This window comes from Prorops nasuta, unplaced genomic scaffold, assembly GCF_024137725.1.
Source record: "Prorops nasuta isolate Cenicafe-Biocafe unplaced genomic scaffold, Cenicafe_Pnas_1.2 PNAS00035, whole genome shotgun sequence".
In the NCBI taxonomy this organism is placed as follows: Eukaryota; Metazoa; Arthropoda; class Insecta; order Hymenoptera; family Bethylidae; genus Prorops; species Prorops nasuta.
The window spans coordinates 2074978-2080887 of NW_027116832.1; the positions used below are offsets into that span (position 1 = coordinate 2074978).

General features: G+C 37.0%; 1 protein-coding gene across 1 annotated transcript; it reads right to left on the bottom strand.

The window, feature by feature from the left end:
• Positions 1-4219: 4219 nt before the first annotated feature.
• Positions 4220-5505, bottom strand: LOC136783790 (homeobox-like protein HDP1). The gene is made up of 4 exons (XM_066744058.1): positions 5472-5505; positions 5300-5351; positions 4406-5234; positions 4220-4321 (listed from the first exon to the last, which is right to left on the bottom strand). The coding sequence occupies exons 1-4, from the start codon at positions 5503-5505 to the stop codon at positions 4220-4222; spliced, it is 1017 nt and encodes a 338-aa protein (XP_066600155.1).
• Between the last annotated feature and the right edge of the window lie 405 nt (positions 5506-5910).

Here is a 5910-nt window from a genome sequence, read left to right on the forward strand (position 1 = left end):
TAATTTTTTATAAATGTATATTATACTTACATATATACAGGGTCTTTTCCTAACAGCGGAGCATAGGAGATTCGTGTTAGTTGACTATAGCACTCGGAATGATCGAATCTGAGAGCGCTGATTGGTCAATATTACGTAGTACCAACAGATAATAAGCCGTTACCAATAGTTGGATACAAAAAATGAGATTCATCCGCCATATTGGTGTGGAGAAATGTTTACATGCTGATCGTAGCAGAAAGAGTTGTAAAATGGAAAAATGTCAAATTTTGTCGTTACTAAAGTAAAAATTGAATACTTAGAATGAAAAGGAAGAATATTCGTACTTTCCATTCATTATTTTCAATTTTTACTTTAGTAACCTTACCATTTGACATTTCTCCATTTTACACCTCTTTCTGCTAGGATTAGCATGTAAACATTCTCCACACTAATATGGCGGATGAATCTCATTTTTTGTATCCAACTATTAGTAACGGCCTATTATATGTTGGTACTACGCAATATTGACCAATCAGCGCTCTCAGATTCGATCATTCTGAGTGCTATAGTCAATTAACACGAATCTCCTATGCTCCGTTGTTAGGAAAAGACCCTGTATAATGGAAATAGCAGACTTGTATCTGTATTGATGGAAATACTGCCAATACTGCGTTTTGTAAACCTCTTTCAAAATCAGTAATACATATTTCTGGTGCGAACTCCGGAGGAATAATTTCAGTTTTTATAAAATGAAACGTATTGGTATAAAATGTTTCATTTTTATTATTTAATAAAATCCAGATGAAAGGAAAAAACTGTATGAAAATTATAATCATTATAAATTTTGCTATATTTTATACAACTTTGTAAATGAAAAAATGTAAAGGCTATTTCATAAGTTATAATGACGACCCTGAGCGCTTCGACAGAAAAGGATCTATTATGAGTTAAAAATTAATAATTATAATATTTTTTTCCTGCAGCCCTTATTTTAGAAATTATTATAAATGTAAATGTATTCTACTCATGTCTCTTAATTGCGATGCAGGGTGTTCGCTAGGGAATTTTGCCAAGTGCAATTAATTTGATCTATGTTATAATAAATTTAACGTTTAATTAATGGGCTAAGCCGTAATAAATATAAAAATTTGTGCACACTGATAAGTTTTTTATGAAAATGTTGCGGAAATTGTCATTTATAGCTTTCCGCCTTGTGACTAATTTTCGATATTCTGTGTAAAAGAACTATAACATTATTTATAAATTGCATGCAATTTTTACGACTATAGATTACGAAAAAAATACGCCATCAGTGGTAGCTTCACTGAAATTGGCTTCTTCAAATAATTGAAAAACCTAATGAAGAGGCTAACTAAGCATTCCCTAGCACACGATGCCAATAAGGAAATAATGGTTTCAAAAATTTCTAGCAATATAAACGTTTTCAATAAAGGCTTTATGAAGAATATTTTAAGCAGTTTCTTATAGAATTGGCTATTTTTCCAAAATTTCACAAGTCATCACCAATAACTTATGGAATATCTTACATTAAATTATATCAACTATTAAATATAAATATATGTATATATTGATTAATACCTTATCATTAAATTTACCATAATAGTAATTAATTGGGTCGCATTCTTTATTCGTGGTACAATCATAAATGTACCGTCGATGCTAATAATTTTACTATTTTTTAGAAGACAACATAATTTTTTTTCAAAAATTGTAACAGCTAAGAAATTGCCTTCCTCATATTTTGCTACATTTATTTCATACGTCTCTTCTCCTTCCCTAAATGATAAAAAATTCTTCCATTTTTCATCGTTCAAAATTTGATCAATATCTTGCAGTTTTTTAGGTGCTGTTGGAAAAATTTTTGATTTCCATCTTGTGACGCTACTGGCTATCCTTGGGGATAGTATAGAAGGGGAGGGAGGAGTGATCCCTCACCGATCGCGTTCGCGTCCCAATAGGCGACTTCCTACTAGACCCGGGCGCCTTCGATGTACTTCTGATAATACCCGAATATTTATTTATGCAGAGGGGGTTCTAACCCTCGTACGCGACTATCGGGGATGGGGTGCTAATACAATGAATCGCTAATTTCGGTTAAACTCTCTTTATTACAATATCCGGTTCGCGTTACACGGTATTGGGGAGTTGCGTTAGGTCCTACGTGTGGACGCGGCCTAAGTGGTGCGAACGCGGCTGGAGTCCCGATGACGTACTAGCTAGCCTCGCGCTCGAGCCACTAGTTGGCGTTCGCGGCGGCCCCACCGAGTCGCGCGGTACTCGCGCGCCACCGGCGGATCCCTAGGCTAACTACTCCTCGACGCTACGCGGATAAGTCCCTCTTTCCGCGCGTGCGCGTCCCGCGACGGTTACCCGCACTCGCTCCGTTCCCGCGTACTTAAACACAACAACGACCCGGAGTGTTTACTTCTGTAAGCCTGAGGTCGCGAGTCCTCACGATAATGATACTAAGTCCGCGGCCTTGAAATGACTGAAGGGAACGTCCCCGTCAACGGTCGAACTCAAAACGAGTCAATGTAATCGCGGACACTTTGGCTAATTCGCGATTCTACACAATATGACATGCGTTACAGGTCCAACGGAATGACCACTCCGCTAAGTTGCCCGCTTACCCGTGACAGGTGAGCAGGGCCAGCGGTTCCCTATAAAACCGTTCGGTGCTACGAGCCCTAAAGCCCTAGCACACCCCGGGACGTCACAGGACTTATTCACAGAAAGAATAATCACCCTACTGTCTGCTTACTCTAGGCTGGCTCTCTTCTCTCGCTTTCTCTCTCTCCCTTTCTCTCGCTTTCGCCTCTCTCTCTCTCTCTCTCTCTCTCTCTCTCTCTCGTTCTCGCTCTCGCTCTCGCCTCTCTCTTTCGTCCTCTTGCCCTTGACACTGGCCCAAAGGGCTGGTATTCTCCGCTGTCCGGTATGGGTTCGCGGCCGGGCTGCAGTCGCTGCAAAATCACTGGCACCTTTTTTGTACTAGGCAGCGGCTGTAGCCTTGGTCGCGGAGTTATCGGCGGCGGGGAAGGATCCGGGCACTGTGTGTCACCTCTGACATCTAAACTACGTGTGTCGGGGCAGTCCGCGGGAGCAGGTAAGGCCCTGCGCCTGTCCCGCCGCTGCCCCGCTACACCCATCGCGCGGCACTAGGGAGCCGAGAAGTTATCGATCCTAGATCAATACTTATCGGTTGATGACTCCCTAGTTCGTACGCGACCCGCCTATCTAGCGCTTGAGATTAGCAAAGCGCTAGATGGCAGCTATAGTAACGTTGCGAGAACGCAACGTTACAATCTGTTTATGGATATTTTTATTTCTGGAAATGAAATTTCCTCTGCTGCTGCAGGATACCTAAAAAATCATCCCTTTACTTATAATTTTAGACTAATTAGTTGAGAAATTAAGACATGAATAGATGAAGGTGTGTTACTGCCTACATTTTTATAAAAAGCAATTTATAAATTTTTATAAAAGTAACCATAGCCGTTATGTACAAATATTTCTACAGTAGACATGCTAGGCCGGTTCTGGCCCCCCCCCCCCACTCCTGTCCACTCGGCTGAGCCTGGTTGCGAGGTAGTGGGGGGAGCCAAGAAGTGCTAAGCGGTGGTGGTGGGGGAAATCGGAGGCTCCACGTGAGCTCGCAGCAAGTATGGGCGAGAGGGTTGCGGGGGTGCGGGAGGATACTTGCAGCATTTTGACATCACACCCCCACTCCTCTGACGTCAGGTCTCAGTTAGTAAAAGCAATTTCCTAGATGGTAAAACAGATTCTCCCTGCGTTTTTTTTTGCTCGCGTAACCTTGAATCTTTGCAGCATGCTACTACCCCGTTGAACCCCCTTTACCCTAAATGTAGCTGAGTATGTTACTTTTTTCCATAGCTCAGCAATTTTTGAACTAATATATAATAGCATGCACAAACACAATTTTATAAATCAACAAAACAAAAATAAACCTTATTATATATGTTTTTATTGTAATAACAGTTAATTATAAAATGGTATTATTGAAATATACATTGATTAAAATGTTGATAATATAAATGTACAATGTTACATTTTTTTAAGTTATATATTTTCAGAAGATAATAGTTCAACAATTACATCTCGTTTTTCTTGACCCAATCTTCTCCTTTCAGTGCTTGAAGCCACGGTAATAAAGCTGCTGGTTCACACATATAACATGCTTTTTTTTAAAAAGACTACTCTATTTTAAAATGATATTTTTAATTCGAAACTTCGTAACTATGAGATAGTAATTCCTGCTATAAGACCTTTTTAAAGCGTTCTTGACAGATGTCAGTGTTAACTGAAAAGTACATACAATCATCATATGCATTCAATATTACTACGTAAAGGCTAGAATGCTATAAATATACACCTATTCGTTTACTTCATCTTCAGTTATCATGACATTCTCGCTGTCGATTATTCCAGTAACTTTATTATTTTCAAAAATCGAGAAATTGTCCTCAATATCATCACTATTATCACTGTCAATTATTTCAATTACAGTATCAGCATCATCAGAATCATCTACATTGAATACTTCGTTTACTTCATCTTCAATTATCATGTCATTCTCGCTGTCGATTATTCCAGTAACTTTATTATTTTCATAAATCGAAAAATTGTCCTCAATATCATCACTATTATCACTATTAATTATTTGAATTACAGTATTAGCATCATCAAAATCATCTGCGGTCAATACTTCAGTTACTTTATCTTCAACCATTGTCTCGTTCTCACCGTTGATCATTTCAATAACATCAATACATTCCTCGCTACAATCATCACTATTATCACTATTATCACTGTCAATTATTTCAATTACAGTATTAGCATCATTAGAATCATCTACATTGAATACTTCGTTTACTTCATCTTCAATTATCATGTCATTCTCTCTGTTGATTATTCCAGTAACTTTATTATTTGCAAAAATCGAAAAATTGTGCTCAATATCATCACTATTATCACTGTCAATTATTTGAATTACAGTATTAACATCATCAGAATCATCTGCGGTCAATACTTCAGTTACTTCATCTTCAATCATTGTCTCGTTCTCACCGTCGATTATTTCAATAACATCAATATATTCCTCGCTACAATCATCACTTATAATTTCCTCACAACGTTGCATATTTGTATTAATTTGAAATAGTAATTCAAATAATAAGTTCATATCCCTTTCAATTTCATTTAATATATTGTCACTACAATTGTATATAACTTTAATATTAACCATTGAAATAGTTTTTCTTCAAAATGTCTCCTTTACTTTAAACTGTTAAAACAGAGGATGAAACAAAAATCTAATGAACTGTTTAGAGCTACTCAAGTATTTAAAACATTTCCACCACCAACTACCTTAATAAAAGACACCCTTTCAACAGAAACGTTGGAGGTGTGTGTACTTATCATTCATATTTTATTTCGTTTGATGGAATTACACTCTACTTTAGATAAGCAAACACATATCATCATCTTGCTAAGCGATGAAACCAAAATCATCGTGAGAATCAACGTAATAGAGTTTCAAGGCAGAAACGTTTAAGGTATAACACATACACATGCTTTTAATAAAAGAAGAAGAATAATTTTATTAATAAGCCTATGTCGTTTAATTCTTAAATATGATATATATTAGAAAGATTTGTATGAACGATGTATGTTTCGGATGTGCAAATACTTTTGATGCTTCAGATATACAATCATACGCATGCTTTTAATAGAAGAATGATTTTATTAATAAGCCTAGGTCGTTTAATTCTTAAATATAATACATATTAGAAAGATTTGTATGAACGATGTATGTTTTGGATGTACAAATACTTTTGATGCATCAAATTTCAGCGAGAGAGAAGCGTGCTTCAGATATACAAATATCTT